The sequence below is a fragment of the Chelonia mydas genome, chromosome 6, assembly GCF_015237465.2.
Source record: "Chelonia mydas isolate rCheMyd1 chromosome 6, rCheMyd1.pri.v2, whole genome shotgun sequence".
Classification (NCBI taxonomy): domain Eukaryota; kingdom Metazoa; phylum Chordata; order Testudines; family Cheloniidae; genus Chelonia; species Chelonia mydas.
Window position 1 is genome coordinate 125,566,622 of NC_051246.2, and position 21,388 is coordinate 125,588,009.

Consider the following 21,388-nt stretch of genomic DNA (forward strand, 5'->3'; position numbering starts at 1 on the left):
GGTCGTGGTGGATTCTCCATCACAGAGAATTTTTCAATCAAGGGGAGATTGTGTTTCTAAAAGCTCTGTTCCAGGAATTATTTTGGAGCATTCTCTGGCCTGAACTATGTAGGAGGTCAGACTAGGTCAGGGGTTCTCAAACTTCATTGCACTGTGACCCCCTTCTGACAACAAAAATTACTACAGGACCCCAGAAGCCTGAGCCCACCCAAGTCCCGCCACCCAAGGAGGGGGGCCAACCCAAAGCCCCACTTCCCCAGGCCGGGGGGCTGCTCAGGGGCCAAAGGCTTCAGCCCCAGGCAGGGGGCCTGTAACCTGAGCCCTGCCGCCCAGAGCTGAAGCCCTCGGGCTTGGGCTTTGGCCCCGGGTCCCAGCAAGTCTCAACCAGCCCTGGGGACCCCATTGAAATGGGGTCATGACCCACTTTGGGGTCCCAACCCACAGTCTGAGAACTGCTGGATTAGGTGATCACAATGGTCCCTTCTGGCCTTGGAATCTATGAAACCCTAGGCACAGCACAGACAGCAGCAGTACATGCTGTCCCATACAGCCCTGCTGCCAGTGCCAGTGTGTCTCCTCCCTGAGCTAGAGGGACCCATCATCAAGGGGTGAGAGACAGTATACTTCGCAGGCTTATTTATAGTCCTTAGGCCAGGTGGAGTCAAGAGGGGGACTGCGGGCCAAATCTTGACCACCAGATGCTTTTGAACAGACCCCAAAATCTTTTTGTTTACTACTTCTTCTTGTTGTTTTTTACTATTTTCTCTGAAGTCTGGATCTTGACTATACCTTGACCAAGAAATTTGGACCTTTGCAAAAAAATAGACTATCCCTGGTCTAAGGTATTTCAAGGATGTGCATCACTATAGTATCTGAGGGTGAAATCTTCCTATCTGTCCTATTTCTCACTTGTCACATTCCCAGGAGTCAGGACTATTCTTTATGCTTCTGACATTCAGGAGAGAGAGGAGAGCAAGAGAGAGATTTTGACAGGTATTGAGATTTGTCCTGTGTACAAGCCTCTCTTGTAGAAGAGATTAAAATATAAAATCCAGTGTTAAGACTGTAATGTATAATAAAGTTTTTGTTGCAATGTTAACTCTTCCATATTGCATATGCTGGGTCTTATTCTCAGCCGGTGTAAAGCAGCATAGCTCCATTAACTTACACCAGCTGAGGATCTGTCCTGCTATGTTTAAGCGATACATTTAACAGCCTAAACAACAGCCATGTATGTGCAAGGTAAGGACCAGATCTTGCAATTATATGAACGAACCCCATGCAGAATCCCTGACTTGGGGGCCTAGATGAGTTAAAATCCCCCGATCTGGGGTCTAGATGAGTTAAAATTGCAATGAAGTATTTAACACTTTCATTTTCTGACCCATGTTTAAACCTTGTAACCTCAATGTGACAATAATAGATTTTGCATTAACTTCCTCTTTCTTTTCCATCTATAAAAAAGGAAGTGGGAAATGGGAACTATGGAGTTGCACAACTGGCTTGGGTTAATAATCATTTTCATGTACATAGCCTCTTCCAGTTGTGGATTTCAGTGCCCACAGATTTGATATTCAGATGTCAGACATAAACTGCTGATAAAGAATAAAAAATGTTCAGTTCTTTAAAGGTGTTTTGACTCTATATAACCATAGAGACTGAACAGAAATTGGGAGAAAGAGGCATTAATTAACACAAGTACAAGTCTAATGAAAAGCAAGTACCACTGTATAAAGCAGTATGGGACAGACATAGAATAGTGCTTTGCATATGCACACTGAAAAGGTTGTTCTTTTTTCTTTTTCCTTTGGGTGGGGATGGTTGGCACTATAACTTGTGCATCTGAGCTCTCTAAAGCCAGATTTTTTTTTTCTGCTGCCTTTTCTTTTAGAATATAATTTGTTTTGTTAATAGCATTTTTCATAATCGAGGTATCCCAAACTTTGTCACCTTTACAATACAGGGGTTTGGGTATGTGCTGACAGTGTAAGGAACGAGAATAGCTTGTATGTCCTCATTAGCTCAGACATGGCACAGGATGACACTGGGGATGTTAGTACAGACTTAAGATAAAACTAGCGCTTACAACATTTCAGATGCTGGACCAGATAGGTCCTGATTCTGCAATAAGCTCCACATGGGCTGGTTTCACTGAGGCTCCCCATGGGGGAGATTGGGGCCTAACTTTTTTGACAGCTATGTTACAGTTCCTTTACATTAAGGCCACTACCCAGTTCCGAAACTTTATCAGAAATGGCAGTGTGTAACTAAAAACAACTTAACAATTTCACATAATGTTGCTGCTTTACCATCTGTCTCATTAGCACTAAATATCATTTCAATATCCCCGTTCCAATAACTTTACAAACAGCTCATCCTCCACTCAGATATTCTTGTTTATGATGTATTATATGCTTTAATCAATCATTAAAGTCTCCCTGTGGACTCCCAGCAACTTATTGCACATATGTTGTTTACAGACCTGTGTAGTTCCTTTGTGGAAACACTGCAGCTGTTTGGTGATGTGCAATCTGGAATTTGGTCAAACATTGTGCTGTTAGGCAAATGAAGGTTATTCAAATAACACAAGGGTGGGGTTTTTTTTGTTTTTTGTTTTTGGTCAGTTTGGTACCTGGTCATAATAGAAAATGTGAAAAGTTGGGCCTCAAGAATATCTGATCCTTTGCTCCTTGAACAGATTTTTAACTCATGTTCCTTTTATTTTTATTATTTATTTGTATTCCGATAGTGCCTAGGAGCCCTCGTCACCGTCACCCTTCTGACCAAGAACTCCGCATGTGTTAGGTGCTGTACAGAGACAGAACAAAAAGATGGTCCCCAGAGAGCTTACAATCTAAGTATAAGACAAGAGACAACAGATGGATACAGACAGAAAGGGGAAGTCAAGGAAACAGTGAGACAATATTGATCAGTGTGATTGGGCGTGGTATCAGCACACTAATGGCTGTCAAGTTTTTGGTAGGCAACATGGCAAAGGAGAGTTTTTTTGGAAGGATTTGAAGGGGGAGAATGACAGGGCTTTGCGGATGTCTTTGGGGAGTTCCTCCCAAGCAGTAGGGGCAGCAAGGTTCCTGTCTGAAAATTTAATGAGTGGGTGGTGGAGGCTGACATCATGGTCTAACTGAAGATGTGAACAGACGTTTCGGTAGCGAGTAAGAGATGATGGGTAGGGTGGGAATAGGCTGTGAAGGGCCTTGCAAGTGAAGACAAGTAGCTTGTGTTTAAAGAGACAGAGAAGGGGGAACGAGTGGAGGAAGGCAAAGAAGGAGTGGCATGGTCAAAGCAACGGGCTAGGAGAATGATCTCCTTAAGTTTGTGTTTTCAAGCCCTGCCCTGACCACTGAGGCAGGAATTCATACCTGCCGACACGCAAAATGTCTCCATAGCGCCATCTGGGGAGCAAAACTGGGATGCATCTTCTAACTCAGGGGTTCCCAAACTTGGCTCACGACTTTTTCAAGATAAGCCCCTGGCGGGCCGCGAGACGCTTTGTTTACCTGAGTGTCCGCAGGTACGGCCGCTCGCAGCTCCCATTGGCTGGGAACGGCGAACCGCGGCCACTAGGAGCTGTGAGCGGCTGTACCTGCGGACCCTCAGGTAAACAAAGTGTCTCGCGGGCCGCCAGGGGCTTACCCCGAATAAGTCGCAAACCAAGTTTGGGAACCCCTGTTCTAACTCTATGGGCAGCTGCAACTCTCTGCTGCAAACACACACTCTGAAATGTCACCTGATACAACTTCAGTCTCCACAGTGTGAGATGTGGCCAGGGAACTGAATAGGTGAGATGCCGATGAACGCACAGCTCTGCACCTTGCTCCTGGGGCTACCAGTGAGGCTAACGTGAGAGCCCTGGAAGCCCAGTCTTGGCCCTCATGTCATACAGGAATCACCTGGATGAGGTGCGGGAGGGGAAGGGCTAACTGGATCCCAGTGTACAGCCACTGTGGCAGAAACTGGGCTTAGGAGCCTCCTTAACTGAAGATCCCCCTCTGGCCATGAGCTGCCAACTCAAAAAAATTAATGAGTTGATCCCGAATTTGAGTGGAGTACCACAAGCAGGGAGAGCTGGGAACCAGGGTGGCTGCTGATACAGGCTAAAAGATGCTCCTCGTTCCATCCACAGAGATGATCCCACTTCCTGTTCTGACTGCAGGTGGGGATGGCAGGGTAATGTGTCACCATCTTCCCCACTCTCGACAGCTGGGCTGGGGACAGGTGGCAGTGGGGGGGAGGAAGACGCACACACCATGGTAGTGAAATCAGGGAAGCTTCTGGGAGTCATTGCACTGACTTAAATGGGAACTGGACTGGGCAATGAAAAGGAAGGGGGCGACCGAGAGAAAGTGAGGGAGGAGGGAGCAAACCAGACATGGGGGAAGAAAGTAGAAGGGATAGAGTGGGGAGGACAACTGCAGAACAGAGTGGAGAACTAGACGAGGGAACGACCCCAAGGTATGCTGCAGAGGGGAAGGAGGGAGATGAAGTGAAGGAGGAAGAACCAAAGCAAGGGAAATATAGTCAGATTTTTATCTGATGGGGTTTAGTACCAAAATATTGCAGTGATCTAATGGTTGTGTTAGGTACACGCACCATGCCGATACATTAGCATTAGAGAGTTAATTAGACATGCATACTGAGTTCCAGTTGCATTCCTTCACGAGAAGACCCAAAACTCCCTCAAGAATCTGGGCCACTCATATTGTCTGGGATGTTTGTATCTGCCACCTGCAACTGCATGATAGCTTTAGTGTTCCTGTCTTTTGTTTGGGCAAAACCAGCCCTGCCCTCTTGCCTCATGTCCCACTTACGCACCCCTTCCATCTCTGGCTCCACCATACCTTTAGTGTTGCCTCCTTTCGCTTGGGCAAAACCAGCCCTAGCTCCTGGGCTCAGGGAAACCCAACTGTTCAGGTCAGCGAGTCCTGTGAACAATGAAGCACATGGCACATGTTTGTGAGTATATCAGCTTGTGTGTTTCATCTTAAACAACTGTTCCAGATAAATACTTATTTTTTAAAGATGTCCTGTAGTGTGTGGCATATGTTGTCAACATATTTATAATTAAGATGTCGCTGCCATGACAATAGGCGCTGTAGATACCCAAATAAATAACATTACGGCTTCAGCTAAGGGGCCTAAAGCAGCCGGGAAAGACACTGATACAGTGATGTATGTCCATATAAGAACCTATAAGGAACTCTGGAATTACACTAGACCAGAGGTGGATTCTTGTGTTTCCTGGCTGGACTTTGCATTTTGATCTTGGCTATTTCTAGACTTTCTAGGGCAGGTCAGCTTAGCCAGGGCAAAAGTGAAATGGAAGCCTTATTAGTCTTACTGGGACCTTTCTCCTTGCACCAGTAGCATTGTTTCAGTCCTCTAGGAGACTTGGATCACACAAACTGACTTTCAGTGCCTGGTAGCTCTTTTCTACGGGACCTCTGGTGTCTCAGGCTTCAGCATCTTCGAGGCTTCCTGGCTTCACTGGCTCCTGGTCTGTCTCCCTTTACATTGTCTCCAGCCTTTGGCTCCTCAGGAAGGGAGGCAGTGGTAGGTAAGCAGGTCGGTAGTGCCTGTTAGACCATGTGTCTGCTTGAGAACTGAACCATTCCTAACTGGTAGGCTAGAACTGGGTGGAGCACAAAGGGTGAATTCCTGAGTGTATAAAGTCAGTGGGAATTGTCAGTGGAGCGAGGAGTTCCATGGGCCTACACTAGTCATGCTGAATTGTTCTGAACCCTCCGTATGTCCTGTCTTTTCCCTTTTGCTGTTCTAAACCCAGTTGCAAGGCTTGCTGGCTCCCTATACTGCAGCTCCCGGAAGCAGCGGCACCTGGGCTGTTTCAAAAGACAGTCCATGCCCAGGGGAACTGTCTGCACAGTGGTAGTGTCATCGATCCATGCTGGTATTATCGCCATCCACGCTGCAGGCCAAAACAGCTCAGGTTGAATCAGTGAAAGCAAATATAATCCTGGCCGTGTTTGGCATTGATGCCACTTGAAGCACTTCTGTGTGCAGGTGTTCCATGTCTTTCAAGGGTGCCAGCAGGACCGTGTTCTCAGAATGGAACATTTTTCTAGTGTAGATGAATCATTAGCTGCCTAGATTTACACCACAGTAGCTCCGAACAGCCAGCTGGATTACAGTCAGCGGCGTTCCTTGGCTTAACTGAAGAATGCAATATATCCAGAAAGTAGCAATGAGAATTTTGAAACAGAAATGAGTGTAGACTAGGGATTAGTCAGTTAATTTTTTTTAACTGGGTGGCTTAACCTGGTGATAAACTTAATTGCTGAGCTCTTAATTTTACAGCCATTGCAATACAAAACCTCTTCAGTTTCCCAATTACGGCATTGTAGAAATGTAGGGCTGGAAATGTCAATGAATATACTGAAAACATGAGGTCAGGTGTAGGAAATAGTACTAGGTTTGCTTTGTAAAACAGGAGGCTCCAAAACCAAACCTAGAACCATAGTTTTGTAACAAAAACATATTGTTTATGGGGAAGCAGGAGTGCTAGCATGGTAATGTAGACTTCCTTTCCATTGGGCTCAGCAAGCCTCGATTGTGGTCCAGGTTGCCCAAATGATTTCTTTAAAGGAGTCGATTCCACAGTACTGACGCACAATACAAGTGATTCAAGTTTGAAGACGGGGCTCCTTATTCCTCAGCCAGCAAAGTCAGTCATCTGGCGCTTTTTGCGAAGGGTGCTAATTGTTCCATCCATCCATTCTCTCCTCCATGATAGTGTTCAAACAAGGAAAGAAAGCGTTCCGTTGCCATTGCCCCCTGCCTCCTTTGGGGGTGGGGGAAGGGAGCAAGAAGGTGTTTAATTGCCCCAGTGGTGGTTAGCACTATTCTGTTCCGATTTGTATATGGCCTTCACCACTGTAGTTAACAGAGTGCCTTACAGAAGTCTTCAAGTGAGGTGACTAGCATCTCTTGCCTGGTTCATTCTTTCATTCTTCCCTTTCCCAACAATAATTTTTAAATGTATATTTTTAAAAATAATTTAATAGGTGTCCATGCTGCTCTGTGCTTGTCCCAGAGAAGGCAGGTCAAAGAAGTGTGCCTTCCCTGGGAGTGGAGTATATGAAGGTTTGTGGTGGTACTTTGGTCCTGTGGGATTTCATTCCGCAGTCTGGGACTGGCCCCTGAGAAAGCTCGGTCTCCCAAACAGATGAGATTTACCCTACTTTGCACAGTTCTTTTGGGCCTGAGGAGCAGACCTATTTCTGTGGCCCTCATCCCGGATCTTTAGGTATACTGGGCCCAAACTGATGAGTGCCTTAAAAATAAGGACCAAGACTGTGAATTACGTGCAAGTGAGAGAAGAGAATTAACAAGAAGTCCTTGAAAACAACAACAACAACAAAATTCTGCTGTCTATATATCTCCATATTTACTTTGCTCCTTGCTTCTCTTTGAGTATTATTCCTGTCACCCCCTGGCAATCGCTAGAGCAGCACCATGAGAAATTTACACTTCGCTGTCACTGACCATGATGCCTGTAAGAAGCCTCTGTTTTCCATTATCCTCTCCTTCTGCCTCTGCCTGTAGCTTTGCTTCCAGTGCAATGAAGAGGGAGCTGAGATTTGACAAGATCAGAAATTTTGGAGACTGAACTAATATTGTGTCTGCGTGTAAATGGTTACGTGCTGTAGATTTCTACTGTTTTTGGTAGGTGTTGAAGGATGGGGTCAAGGGAACCTATTATAATCTGTAACACAATTCCTGTGGATATTCACTTCCTAAACTAATATATATATTTAAATAAAGTCCTTCTTGGTCTTAAGTCCTTGAATTTCCAAAACTGTAATATTACTCGACACTGGATAATGCCACATTGCTATATGTTGGACTGATGTGTCAAAATCCAGTATAAGTCACCAACATAATGTAAAGGGTTGAGTGCTGAGAGTACTTCTGGCCCAGGTGTTTGAACACTGAATTGGTCACTTCCTACTCTGTCTACTTATTTGACATTGTGCAACTTCCTCTTTGAACCAGCAATCTGTGTGCAGTAAGACCACAAATGAATCTGTCTTCTCATGCGGTCTTAAAAAAGCACTGAACAACAACACAGCCCACTGAGTTGCTTTCGAATGATGCAAGAAATGTTGGCTTTTTAAACAAGATTTAACGTGAATGCTTTCTTGGATCTCTGTAACTGATGCCTGAAGAGATTCCATCATATTTTGTCCAGTTCTGATTAAATCAACTAAATGGCATCAACACAATTGCCTAAAAACAGTTTAATAAAGTGGTTTAATAGGACTTTATTTTGGCCGTTGTGAGTTCTGATGGTGGTATTGTTATTGCTTAATTGGTCTTAATGCAGGGGACTGGCACTTCTTCCAACCCTGAGATGCTACAGGGATTGTTGTCCTATAAGAACCTAGGTAGGCAATTGCCATTGGTATAGTTCTGTTAAAGTTCAGGGCATTCAGCTGGATCAGGCCCTAAAATTGTACATATACAATTATGTGGCCAAAGGAGTGTATTTATGTGTGCTTTGTAGACAGGACAAGAGTGTTTACGTGTAATACTACAACTTAGTCAAATGTTTCAATCAGAATCGAATATTTTTTAAAAAGAGTGAAGTATTCATGAAATATCAGTTCTTCAGCAATATGCCAACTATGAATAAGTTTTGGAGAAAGGGCATTCCTCCGCAGAGATTTTACAAACACCAAGATATATTGCAAAAGGCACAAGACAGTTCTCAGAGCTGTATCTTAAAAAAAAAACAAAAAAACCCAACCCCCCCTGCCCTCCCTCCCTCCCCCCCCCCCCCCCCCCCCCCGCAAGCCAGTACAGCAGGATTGAATGCTTGTTAATTCTAATTAACCTCCTTATCTGGTAGCCTCTTAGGAAAAGTCTGGGAAGACATTTTGTATTAAATACTCACTGTGCACTGTACTTAAAAATAGATCTTATATTTTGTTCATATTAACTGTCATATTTTATTTTTTATTCAACAGGTCACTGGTTACTTAGATGACTGCACCTGTGATGTGGAAACCATAGATACATTTAACAACAACAAGCTTTTCCCTAGATTAAGTAAGCTTCTGGAAAGTGACTACTTTAGACATTACAAGGTATTTTCATCTTCAAAAATTATATTCATTGCCAAAAATACGTCGGGACTAGATAAGTAGTGTGGTTTTTCTTTTTGTTAAATCTCCATATAAGTTACCAATTATCTTTTAATTCATGTATTCTTGTTTTAGGAGCATGATCATAACAATTCAGGCTTTCATACTATCCGGAGAATCTTAATTTGAGGCAACATATTCTTCAAATAAATTATATAAAGTTTTTTAAGAATTGCTTCTGAATTATTTTTTTTCCCCCTTAAAGGCTTTAGTGGTAGAGCAAGGAAGTGGTTTTTATGCCAGGTGAAGTATGGAAAACATTTCCGGGGGCAAAAACTGTGCAGTGAGAACAGTGTTTTGTTTCCTGTACTGCATTTTGTACGCATGAAGAGGCATTTAACAAGACCGAGCGAATTGGTCATTATAACTTCTATCCAGTTTTTATTAAACTGGTCCTTTACAGGCCAAATTCTGCCCGCAGTTACACCCATAATAATGTCTCTGCAGCTGAAAACATTTTTCGTGTGAGAGATCAAAAGTTTATCCCGAGTCTTTTCACCAATGGTGAAGTTCACTCCTGTGTAGAAAGCCAGAGCATGAGCCCTGCGTCACTTAAGCCCTTATAAAAGGGTGGATTGCTGTGTGCTGAGTTACACCCTAAATGAGAATTATTACAAAAGTTATGGATTAGGTAACAAGTGTTATTATATTAGGCTGTGGTTCATGTAATTGGCTTGGTTATGTGGATTTGTATAATATGTAATTATTTTTTATGTATAATTCTTCGCAGGTAAACCTAAAGAAACCTTGCCCTTTTTGGAATGACAGCAGTCACTGTGGGATAAGAGACTGTGCAGTAAAGCCTTGTGCACCTGTAAGTACACAAATCTATTCAGGTCCAGATTTGTAAAGGTATTTCGGCATTGTTGCTGTGCCCAGCACCTCAACACCGAAATCTCATTTTCTAAAGGGATTCAGGCATTTAGGAGCCAAAATCCCGTTGACAGTCAACGAAAATGAGACTTAGCTCTTAAATAGGTTAAGTGTTGCAAGGCTGTATACAGCAATACCTAAATACCTTTACAAATCTGGGCTACAGTAACTTGTTTCTTCTCTAGCCAATCTTTATAGAGGACGAGCAGAGGACAGCAATCCACGCTTTTGCTTACTGTAGCTAACACAGTTGTAGCTCTCTGATCAGGCTTATATAGAAAAAAATGGGAGGAAACTACTAAAGGGGCTAAACTATTAAATATTTAAGGTATTGTTTGAAAAAATAGTTTGGATTACACCAGATTTGATTAGAGAATCATTTGCTGACAGTACAAAAAAGCTTTGCAGTCATACAATCCTGTATTTACCATGAGTCTTAATTTTTCCTATTTTAAAAGGGACATTATGTCTGAAAATTGTTCATTTACTAGTGTTACAAGAAACACTTAAATATAGTGTGTGTGTGCAAAATTTTATATATAAATCGCATTTTAAAATTACCAAGATTGGACACTTTTATAGTGTAACCTCAGATCTCTCCATAGTGAACTGACTTACTCATTTGCAGATTCACAAGCAGTTTCTTGTATACGAAACAATTTTTTCTCTGACTTCCCTGCTTCCCAAGTACAAAAGCAAAGGCTCTTGTCCTTACATCTGACATTTGGACAGAGTACTGGAAAAGAGCTAAGGAAAAATGTCATCTCAGCTTGAGGCTGGAGGCAACTTCGAGGAGTCTGTCAGAAGAGAAGGGATAGAGAGGAAGTGAGGGTGTTGATTTGGTTGTTAGATTGACAGACATGATCATAAACCACATGATCACAGCAGAAGACTCGGAGAATGTTTCCAGTTTTAAACCTGTTTTTTTAAGTACCATAGCATTTTTTATGTTAATGGTCCATTTCTGTGTGTTGTGCTGATGAAAGCAGTCAAAAGAATATAGTACTCTAAAGGTAGAAGGCTGCCTGGTATGAGCTGATCCTATTTAGATTATATTTTCTGTGTCACTATAGTTAATTTTCTTAAAAAGCATGGTGCACATTTCAGTAATCTTGCCTAGGAAGAGAATTGGCTTTTCTTCCCTGGATAGCCATGTTGTAACACCTCAAATATAGAGGTGGGGAGGCCTGATTAACAGGAAATATACCAGCTGATGTAACCCTTTAAAACAGTCTAGTTCAGGAAGAATTACCACTCACTCACACATACTGTGTATTCTGTTACATGTGGCTAATTTCATCTTCCTTCTTCCCACTCCTTCCAAAAAGTCAACATGAATATGAATTACTTATTGGCTTTTCTGTGGCACTCCCCTCCATAATATCTGAGTGGCTCACAAATGTTAATGAATTAGCCTCCCAGCACCCCATGGGATAAGAAAGCAAGCATTCTTATACCCTTTTGGGGGAATAGGGAAACTGAGGTACAGAGACTTGGGGCCTGATTCTGATGTACGCTAAGCCCCCTTACACCACTATGGCAGTATAGAGGAGCCTAAATGTAAATGAGAATAAGGCCCTACAGGAAATGCCTAAGATTAAAAAGAATGTTGACAAATTGGAGAGGGTCCAGAGAAGAGCCACGAGTATGATTAAAGGAATCGAAAACATGACTTACAGTGATAGACTCAAAGAGCTCAATATGTTTAGCTTAACAAAGAGAAGGTTAAGAGGTGACTTAATTATAGTCTATACCTACCTACATGGGGAACAAATATTTAATAATGAGCACTTCAATGTAGTAGAGAAACATATAACACAACCCAAAGGCTGGAAGTTGAAGCTAGATAAATTGAGACTGGAAATCAGATGTACATTTTTAACCTTGAGAGTAATTAACCTTTGGAACAATTGACCAAGGGTCACGGTGGATCCTCTGTCCCTGACAATTTTTCAATCAAGGTGGGATGTTTTTCTAAGAGCTCTGCTCTAGGAATTATTTAGGGGAAGTTCTATGGTCTAGTCGACAGGAGGTCAGACTAGATGATCACAATGGTCCTTTCTGGCTGTGGAATCTATGAATCACACAGGAAGTCTAGGGAGGGGTCAGGAATTGAACCCAGATCTCCCGTATCCCAGTCCAGTGCCTTAATCCCAAGACCACGTTGCCCTTCTAACTAATTTTATTGAAAGCTTTTTGGTCAATTTCCTAATGTTTCCTAAAATTAGCTTAGAAGACCACATCAGCATGATGGATAAAATGTGTCTGTTTTCTATCTTGCATTTCAGAATGAAGTCCCTGGTGGAACTGAATCTGCAAGCTTTAAGGTATGTGTGTCTGTATGAATGGTTTGACTTGTGACTGTTATATTTCACTACAGCTGTTAAAAACCTCTCTAATCAGATTAACATCAAGTATACCACAAATAACCTCTGTTCCTCCTGACAATTGCTGTTTAGAATATTGCCTCTTTTTAATGTCATAATGCTCATAAAGCTACTTCCCACTCAAAACAACTAAGCTCTTGGAGTTTCAGAAGTTGCCAGTGGGGACTTCTGAGGTGAAATCCAAAATGATCACCACAATCGCATGGGCCTCTAAACATCTTCAAATACCCTGCTCCTTTTGTAGAAATACATGTTAAGATGAAATATTGACAGACAATTGTGAGTTTTAGGTGCTCAGCGCCTTTGAAAATCAGACCAAATACTTTAATGGATTTGGGGAAGGATTTTACATGCAATAAATCAGCTATTTCCTCTTTGCCTTCTAGTATTCAGAAGAAGCCAGTAAACATGCTGGAGAATGTGAGGAGGCTAAGAGACTTGGAGCCGTTAATGAATCTTTGAGGTATAATTTCATTCAATAAATCATTACATTTGTCATAAAGAAAAATTAATACTGACTCTCAAACTGTCTCTCTTTATTCTCTGTAGCAAGGAAACCCAGCGAGCCATGCTTCAGTGGACCCAGCATGAAGATTCTTCAGACAACTTTTGCGAAGCTGATGGTATGAGGCTTTGTCTAGTGTGAATGATTTTGAGACAATATTTAAACAAAGGCTGATTGCACAGTCTGAAAACTTTGTAAAAATTTAAGCTGTGAAATAATATACTAGTAAGTCTGAATTCTGTGTGTTTAATCTTTATTTGTACTTTTTTGAAGAGATGCAAGAACGATCCCTTATAAAATTTGCTGCAGTGGTAAATGTGATTGTCCATATTCCTTAACTATGTAATAGTTCAGACAAAGGCCACATTTACACTGGGTGTTTCAACGGCACAGCAATGGTACCGTGTCTATAGTGCAGTTGTATAGATGTTTCCCATACCCACGGAAGGGGTTTTTTCTGTTACTGCAGGAACTCAACCTCCATAGGTGACAGTAGCTAGAGTGATAGAAGCATTCTACACCAGTGGTTCTCAAACTAGGGCCGCCGCTCGTTCAGGGAAAGCCCCTGGCGAGCCGGGCCGGTTTGTTTACCAGCCGCGTCCACAGGTTCAGCCGATCGCGGCTCCCACTGGCCGCAGTTCGCCGCTCCAGGCCAATGGGGGCTGCGGGAAGCGGCGCGGACTGAGGGATGTGCTGGCCGCCCTTCCTGCAGCCCCCATTGGCCTGGAGCGGCGAACCACAGCCAGTGGGAGCCGCAATCGGCTGAACCTGCGGACACGGCAGGTAAACAAACCAACCTGGCCCGCCAGAGGCTTTCCCAGAACAAGCGGCGACCCTAGTTTGAGAACCACCGTTCTACACTGGGGGTTAGATTTTCTTAGCTACGGTTCTCAAGGGTGCGGATTTTTCACCCCTCTGAGTCCCATGCTATGTCAGCCTAACTTTTAAGTGTAGACCAGACCAAAGTGAAATACTCTGTCTGGCATTCCAGCTGGCAATACTGAGTGCTGGAAAACTGTCCCCCTGTAACAGGGTGTATGCATGTACACACGCTGTGTAATGCAGGCTCCTTTCTGAAAAAATACGTCAGCTGATCTTTGCAGTTTCATTAAAGTGGCAACTAACTATCTTTGGAACAAAAAAAAGTTTCACATTTCCGAGCAGGCATACAGGTTTTAACTTTCATTTTTCAGGGTTTTCGGTGGATTCATTGTGGCTCAAACTTGAAACTAGAAGACAGGTAAGGGTGTATCTATGCTGCAAATGAAGGTGTGATTGTAACACAGGTAGACGCACCTGTGCTAGGCCGCGTCGCAATAGCAGTGCAGATGCAGCAGCATAGGTTAACGTTCCCCAGCGGGCTTGTGCCCTGGTTCTGGGTTCATGCTCTGACGGCTCGCGTGCGCTGAAGACCATGCTTGCCTCATCTATGCTGCTATTGTTACCTATGCTAGCTAGATGAAAGCTACCCTGGGTGTACCCAGCTATTTTACAGTCACAGCTTCCCTTGTGTGTAGATATAGCCTATACACTGGTTGTTAAGGGCCGGATTCTGAAACCCTTACTCATTTAATACTCCTCTTTCAATATATTCCCATTGCTTTCGGTGGGGTTATTAGGGTGACCAGACATCTTGATATTTGGGGCTTTGTCTTGTATATGCAACTTTATCCCACCTTCCCCAAAAAAAGAAGTGTCCTGATTTTTCACACTTGCTCTCTGGTTACCATAGGGGCTATTCAAAGAAGATGGTATTACTCAGTGTGGGTCAAGGTGGCAGAATCTGGCCCTGAGTATGTAGTTTTTCTTCACTTCCTTTTATCCTCAACTAAGGCCTTCCTTTCACAGATGTACAGTCTCCTGATGCAGAGTATGTGGATTTACTTCTGAATCCGGAACGCTACACGGGTTACAAAGGACCAGAGGCTTGGAAGATCTGGAACAGCATTTATGAGGAGAACTGTTTCAAGTATGTGGTTTGACAGTCTCTCTCTCCCTGTGAGCTTTGGTTACTACTCATTGCGCACAAATACATCTGATCAGATGAAAACTTCCCCCACAAATTCTAAGACAGTTGTTTAAGTAGGGGGGGGTTTCCTGTGAGGGTTGTTGGAAAATGTCCATAGACAGGGCTTTTACTGACATTCTTGTCTTCAGGATTTGTGTATAATATTTTTAGCTATCTTTTTCCTGGTCACACCAATCAATATTGTTGCTGATTAAAGGCATGGTAGCTGCTACAATGCCATATGGTAGGATCTGAGCATCACCCCTTGGTCCCAGGCTGGCTAAGAACCCTGCACAGACAGGATCTTCAGCTGCAGAAGAACAGGATTCCTTCAGATTGCTCTCCACTAATCCTGGTTGACTCACTGGGTGGTACTGATGGGTCTTAAAGGAGCCTTGCCCAAGCTGCATCTGCTGGAAGGTGGATTGCTACAGAGTGGGGAATATCTGGGGATCATTGAAACCCTGAGAAGATTTGGGGCAATCTTTTCAGTGGCGTTGCATTACCATTAACTACAGCGGTGACTCATCCCCAGACTAATTAAATCTGTGTTTGTTGGACTTGTACAGTGGGGAGGTAATGACTTTATTGACGATTCGTCACCCCTCCCTTCTAGTGAAAGGCTGAGAGAGCCCTGTAGGCATGTCTGAGTCCTCCAGCAAACATTCCTGGTTTTTCAAAGGTGTGTTTATGTCTGCGTGTTTGTGTTGCCGGCCTGCTTATTGCATGCTGTTCCTGTTAGCTTCCTGTATTCTGAACTCAGTGTTCCAGTTTTAGTGTGAGTGTGTGCGCGCGCACACACATAGCATTGGATGTGTGAAGTTACTCAGGGCTTGCTGCTACATACCTTCCATTTGGACTGTTCTGTCTTGTTCAGAATGTTGCTCACTTAACTGGTCCATGGTTATTACATGTCCTGATTGACCACCTACCTGTGTGTCTTGCTTCGATTTCCCTGTGATTTGGGATTGCTGTTCTGTGGTATATAGGAGTGTAACATTATGGCCACAAGTGCTTCTCTTCTGCAGCCCATGCTGCCTACACATTCTTCACCTGTTAACTGGTGAAACTCTGTTTGGAAGTTTCGGAACTATGTGCAGACCCTGCAACACTCCGATGTGGCTAGATTACCCATGCTGCAGAACTGCTTAGTGCCGTGATGGCATTGATATTTATGATGCACTCCTGGAGCCCAAGTCCTTCTCTGATGTGGCTGTGCAGCACCTCAGTGAGTATTTTGGGATTGGGGATTCCGTTCTGCTAAAGAGGAAAATGTTTTTTCAAGCTTTTTGCCAGCAGCCCAACGAAACCATACGTGAGTGTGTATGTTGTTTGCAGCAGGTGGCCCGGGATTGTGAATTTGGGGATGTTATGATTGGTGTAGCCAATGATCTCCTGGGTGAATGGTTTTTGGCCAAAGATGCTAGAACTTTTAGCTTTTGATGCCACAGTTGCTAAGAGTGAAGCATTTGAGAGGGCTCAGGCTGAAAGGGTTCTGTGTCTCCGACTGCTGCTACCCTTGAGTCTACACTTAAACTGTCAGCTGTCCCTTCTACTTCCGTCGCTCAGAGTCGTACAGCGCTACCTACTCCCACACCCAGGTCTCAGCCATGAAAGTTTCCAGCTCCTCACTGTTTCTGCTGTGATAGTGCAGGTCACCTGGCCAGTGTCCCTGCTTGCCTGGCTAGAACTGCTAAGCGCTGGGCTTGTGGGAAGGAAGGACACTTTCAGTTAGTGCGCCATGGTACACTGGTTCGCAATGACGGGAGGCCTGTGGTACATACTGGAGACCGCCTTTACCAGGGGATCTTGATGTTTTCTTTGATACGGTCTTCTCCTGTGGCAAGGTGCTGGGGCGGGTATCCCTTATTGCAGACATTAATGGTTCACTGCTGAAGTGCATGGTGAAGATGGTAATGTTTTCTCCCCTCTGGATTAGTTTGTAATCTGGCCATTTGTCGGACTACAGTGGTGATAAAAGCTTGGCATTTGTATGCTTTGCAGACAATGGGTGGAGCTGTGTGTTCTACAAACGCATTGCCTGTCCTGCAAAGCTTTACACTGATAAAAGCACTGCTGCGAATGCCTTCCATTGTTGTCCTGTGATCTGTACTTACAGCTTGGTATTCTGCATGAATTCGCACAGGACACCTTGGTGGTGTTATGTTGGCTAGAATAGAAGTGGATACCCAATGCACGATTCAGAGACACCATGATTTATTTAATGGTGGCGATGTTCTCTCAATGGGATATGTGTACTCTCTGCAGCTGGATTCAAATGCCAAGCCCTTTGCATCACCTGCATGTCATGTACCTCCGCATTTGTGGACAAGATCCAAGCAGAACGGCAGCGCATGGAAGATAATGGTATCATGCGGGAGGTGGAAGGGCCTATGGAAATGGAGCCCCACCCCCAAGGTGATCATATACAAAAAGAATGGTGACATTTGACTGTGCACAGATTTTAGGGCACTTAATAAGAATGTGAAACGTGAGCAGTTTCAATTGCCAACCTTCAAAGAGGTGACCTACTGAGTAAATGCTGGATTTTCTCTGTGTTAGATAACTTATCTGGTTATTAGCAAATACCTGTGGCTGAAAGTTTGCAGTTGTTACTTACTTTCAGCATGTCATTTGGGAGGTTCAGCATGTCAGTTGGGAGGTACAGCTATCAACAACTCCGTTTTGGGTGAGTCTCTGCTCCTGAGGTATTTCAGAGACTGGTGTCTCACCTCCTTGCTAATATCTAGATTGCATGTTGATATTTGGATGGCATTTTCATCATTGCTAAGAGTCCTCCTGAGTGTAATGCTGTTCTGGACCAGGGCTGGAGCAACTCCAACAAGTTGGCATAAAGTTGAATGCGGCCAAGTGCAGTTTTGCAAAAGATGGTGTAGATTTTCTAGGGCATTCGCTGTTGGCCGATGGTGTGAAACTGGCACCTGAATGGCTACAAGCTGTTGCTTTGCTACCATTACCCACAGATGGTAGCCGTTTAAGTTCGCTCCTTGGCCTACCTTGAAACATAGGTGGTCATGTTCTGTCCCATTTTTAGTACCTTTGCCAAGTCACTGTGGGGTTTAACCCAGGTCCGGTTCGTTTGGACTGAAGAGGTAAAATAGGCTTTTGAAATCTTGAGTCGAGCCCTCTGTCATATCCAATCATATGCATATTTTGATCCAAAGAAGTCGGTAGTGATTCAGTCAGATGCATGCAATTGGGGACTGGGCCTAGTTCTGCTCCAGGAGGGATGGCTGGTTATATTTGCCTCCCATATCCTCATCCCAATGGAAACAAAATATTCCTAGATGAGAGCGAGAATTCTTGGCATGGTTTTTGCTATTGTACACTTCAAAGTCTACTTAGTGGGGAGACAGTTTACATTAGAAACTGATCGTTTGCCTCTTTGGGCCTCTATCATAAAGCCATTGACCTGCTGCAGCTTCACACTCAGCAGTGGTTTCTTCAGTTGCAGTAGTATGGCTTGAATTTGGTGCATTACCAAAGGAAGTCGTCATTTGCTTGCTGATGCTCTTCTGAGAAATTCTGCTGTGATGGTGCCCTTGTGTGCAGAAACAGCAAAGTACACCAGATGCTTTTTATTGAAAGATCTACCCGTTGACTTAGGGCAGACTGATGCTAAACTGTGCAAGATGGTACGTGCTGTACAGGCGGAGTGGATGGACACAATCCTTAAGAGAACTTGGTCTACATTCTACAAAATTTGTTCCGAGCTCATGGTGAAGACATGTGCTACTCAGCGTATCTTATGCAGAGGAGCCCGGGTGATTGTCCTAGCAGCGTTGTGACAAACAATCCTAGATGTGGCCTATGAAGGACATTTGGGAGTTACAAATGAAGGAACAAATGCATATTGATGCAGGGTGGTCAGGGCTGCACTCGGACATAGAGCATCAGATGAAGGCAGGCTCAGCATGCACAATGCATAGAATAACTGCTCCTCCAGCTCCTTTGAAACCAATAGTCATAGACAGACCATGGCAGAGAATCGCAGTGGATATTATTGGCCCCTCAGTTGCCCTGTGTGGCTACACGGTGTTGACGGTTATGGAATATTACTGACATTACCCCTTTGCATTCATAAATTCAGAAGGCACCTCAAAGGAGCTCATTTCTTCCCTAAGCACTTAATTTGCAATGTTTGGCCTACCAGGGAGCCTTGTTTCAGATCATGGGACACTTTGTCTGGAGAGTTTGAAGGCTTTCTGGCGAGGTTTGGTACAGTACACTATAAATTTGCTGTCTACCCTCCCCAAGGAAATGGGATAGTGGAGAGACTGCATCGGACTCTGAAGAAGCGTGTAGCTCGCATACTTTTGAGTCATGGTTTATAGGATATTTGGAGTACACCTCATGCATGTGCTGTAGAAACCCCTTTCTGTCATCTCTTCAGCTGACCTATGAGGACCAACTTGTCTATGCTGACAGAAAAGGTTGATCCCACCTTTTTGCCATCCTCAAAGCCGATGTGACTAGGAAATATGCGAGTTTCAGAAAGTGTATCCATGCATGAATCCATGCATTCTATCCTGGACACGTGGTGTATGTTAGGCAAGGGTCTGGAAGCGTTTTTGATACTCGTGGCATGATCTTGCGGGTTGCAGGGTACAGACTGTGGCGAGTGCGTTTATCACATGGAGAATGTATCGTTAACCAGCGAGAGATATCCTGCCTACTGACAGGGGAACGGAGAGGGAGGAGGACACTCCTTTCTGTGTGTGCCAATGTCACGTGGCCAGTTGGGGAAGTTGAGCTGAATCCGAGGTATAACCTACAGGATCACCTGGTGCTTCTGGCAAGGTACTGCTGACCTTCTGGGGAGAAGAGAAGGAAACTGTAGGTGTGGGGGTGGGGGCATTTTGCCTTCCTGCTTATTGCTTCCTGAATTCAGTGTTCTAGTTCCTGCTCCTGGATGTGAGTAGCGTTGGGTGTGTGCAGGGTTACTCAAAGCCTGCTGCTACATACCTTGTTCTTTGGACTGTTTCTTTGTTTTGTTCAGACTGTTGCTGACTTAACCGGTTCATGGTTATTATATGTGCTGATTGACAACTGGCCTGTGTGTCTTGCTTCGATTTCCTTGTGTTCTGGGATTGCTGTTGTGGGGCACATCAGAGTGTAACAAAAGGATTTTTTTTTTGGTAATGCATAAAGAAAATCCACACAGGGCACAATTCCTCTTCTTTTTTGTGTTGCCACCACCTTGAAATCTGTATGGGCAGAGGAAACAGTTCTACGCCAGTCTGGGTTGTTTGACTTTCATGAACTTGTAAAATGTTTTTGCAGAGCCAAGTGACTGTTCCATACATAGTGATATTACATATTTAAATGATTTTGTCTCTTAGGCCTCGGACCATAGAAAGACCTTTAAATCCCTTGGCTTCTGGCAGAGGTGAGTCATTTATTCATTCCACTAAGCTATTTGGCAGCCCATGAGTTTTGGTGGCTTTAATGATAAAAGCTATTTATGCTGGCTCTCTGAATTAAAAAGAAAAATGATTTAAATCAAGCCTAGAAGTGTGTGTGTACCATAAAGGACATTGCAGAGGGATGATGTTTTGTTGCGTAACAGCCCAGGAAAAACAGTCTGAGTCAGCACCATTGAAATCAACATGAGCTTTGACGTTGACTGGGAACAGGATTGGTATATGGGCACTCACTTTTTATACTTGAAGATGCTAAGGGCATTTAAGAATGTCCCTATGAAATAAGGCCTCCATTGTATTAGCCTCTTTACAAACATCTAGTAAGAGATGGACCCTGCCCTAGGGGTTATGATCTAAATAGTCAAGATGAACAAAGGGTGGCAAGGAGAACAGAGTCAGAGAGGTGAAGTGACCCAGGACACACAGCCACTCAGTTGCAGAGTTGGGAATAGAACCGGGGTCTCCTGACACCCAGTCTAATACCCTATTCACTAGACCACACTGCCTCTCTCCTCTTCATTTGAAATCTAACCCCATTGTTCATGCTAGCTCTTATGTATGAGAGCCTGAAAAAACATTTGTCCAATTGCAGCAGTCCAGGCATCTGTGTTGACAGCTAATTTTAACCATGGGCATTAGCAGAAGAGAAGTCTGGGGACTGGGTTTTCACTTGATTTAAAAGAATCTGAATTCTGTCCGCAAAAGCTCCTGCAGTTCATTCTTTGATTAACACATGAAGAAAATGAGAGTATGCTCAAAGAGCAATGTAGCTGGACAAAATAGACAAAGGAAAATAAAATAAGAGTGCCGCCTTCTGATGATCTCATTGTACTGTGTGTGTAACTTCAGCTTTGTCGTGTCCACGTGAGAAGGTAAGTGGAGAAATGAATGAGCTTTGGATAGGTCCCTAAATAATTTACCCAAGTCATGTGGGAAGTCTGTGGCAGAGGTGGAAAGAGGAAAGCAGGTCACCTACCTTCCAGTCCTGT

General features: G+C 43.8%; 1 protein-coding gene across 5 annotated transcripts in view; it reads left to right on the top strand.

Moving 5' to 3' along the window:
- The window catches only part of ERO1A (endoplasmic reticulum oxidoreductase 1 alpha), a 33,131-nt gene that overhangs the window by 976 nt on the left and 10,767 nt on the right, over positions 1–21,388 (top strand). For 2 of the 5 annotated variants that reach the window (XM_037901298.2, XM_037901296.2), the window contains exons 2-8: positions 9,006–9,125; positions 9,913–9,996; positions 12,344–12,382; positions 12,829–12,905; positions 12,992–13,065; positions 14,796–14,916; positions 20,319–20,365. In XM_037901298.2, the coding sequence (XP_037757226.1) occupies positions 9,006–9,125; positions 9,913–9,996; positions 12,344–12,382; positions 12,829–12,905; positions 12,992–13,065; positions 14,796–14,916; positions 20,319–20,365 (562 nt within the window). Of the gene's footprint in view, positions 1–2,835; positions 2,980–4,953; positions 4,975–7,653; positions 7,702–9,005; positions 9,126–9,912; positions 9,997–12,343; positions 12,383–12,828; positions 12,906–12,991; positions 13,066–14,795; positions 14,917–20,318; positions 20,366–21,388 lie in introns of those variants that run through there. The other 3 variants (XM_037901300.2, XM_037901301.2, XM_037901299.2) reach the window with 3 other exon arrangements.